Source organism: Nestor notabilis, unplaced genomic scaffold, assembly GCF_000696875.1.
Source record: "Nestor notabilis isolate BGI_N333 unplaced genomic scaffold, ASM69687v1 scaffold21539, whole genome shotgun sequence".
Classification (NCBI taxonomy): domain Eukaryota; kingdom Metazoa; phylum Chordata; class Aves; order Psittaciformes; family Psittacidae; genus Nestor; species Nestor notabilis.
Window position 1 is genome coordinate 3,861 of NW_009945357.1, and position 914 is coordinate 4,774.

At 59.0% G+C, this 914-nt stretch overlaps 1 protein-coding gene across 1 annotated transcript in view; it reads right to left on the reverse strand.

Moving 5' to 3' along the window:
* The window catches only part of LOC104412211 (potassium-transporting ATPase alpha chain 1-like), a gene marked incomplete at its 3' end in the record, with an annotated part of 3,880 nt that extends 3,097 nt beyond the window's left edge, over positions 1 to 783 (reverse strand). The window contains exons 1-3 of the mRNA XM_010022850.1: positions 646 to 783; positions 434 to 493; positions 181 to 390 (exon numbers count right to left, since the gene is read on the reverse strand). Of these exons, the coding sequence (XP_010021152.1) occupies positions 181 to 390; positions 434 to 493; positions 646 to 783 (408 nt within the window). The remainder of the gene's footprint in view (positions 1 to 180; positions 391 to 433; positions 494 to 645) is intronic.
* Positions 784 to 914: the final 131 nt, after the last annotated feature.

Sequence of the window (914 nt, forward strand, 5' to 3'; positions counted from 1 at the left end):
TCCCCCCCAAATGGACTCAGGTCTCCTATACAAGATAGCCCCAGCTCCCCCCTCCATGATGGACCTGGATGGGAACCCAACATGGACCCACATGTCCTTCACCCCAGATGGCCCCACCTCCTTCCTCCATGACCGACCTTGATGTTCTCCACCCCAAATGGACCCAGGACACCAACATACGTTGTCGGAGCTGCCGCGGTCACCCTCGCCCTCCTGCACCCCATAAGCGATGAGGCAAATGGCTGCTGCCACCCACATGAGGCACTGGAGGCCCCCGGCCAATTGACGCCCAAACTTGACACACTCGGGGGTGCCCCGGGGGGGACGGAGCTCGTTGGGACCATCCCGAAGGAGCCTTTCGGCTGCCTGGCAAGGGGTGGCACTGGGGGTCTATGGGGTGGCAATGGGGGACAATGGGGGGCAATGGGGTCACCTTGGTGATGCTGGTGCTGTACTTGGTCTCCAGGTCGTTGGTGTCCAGCTTGTGGTCATCCTGGGGACGACGACTCCTGACTTCCCAGTACCTCCCATTGCCCCCTATGGACCTCCCAGTGCCCCCCATTGACTCCCATTGACCTCCCAGTGCCCCCCATTGACCTCCAGGTTGTCCCCATTGACTCCCATTGGCTCCCAGTGCCCTCATACCACATCCATTTCCTTCTTCATGTCCTCCAGCTTCTCCTTGCGGTGGCCCCGACCCTTGCCCGGGGCCGGGGCTTTGCCCCGGGGGCCCATCTCGTAGCTCTGGGACAGGAGATACCTTGGTCCATCATCATCCATCATCATCCATCATCATCATCATCCATCATCATCATCCATCGTCATCATCCATCATCATCATCATCCATCGTTGTCATCCATCATCATCATCCATCATCATCCATCATCATCATCCATCCCTCCACCCCTTCTCC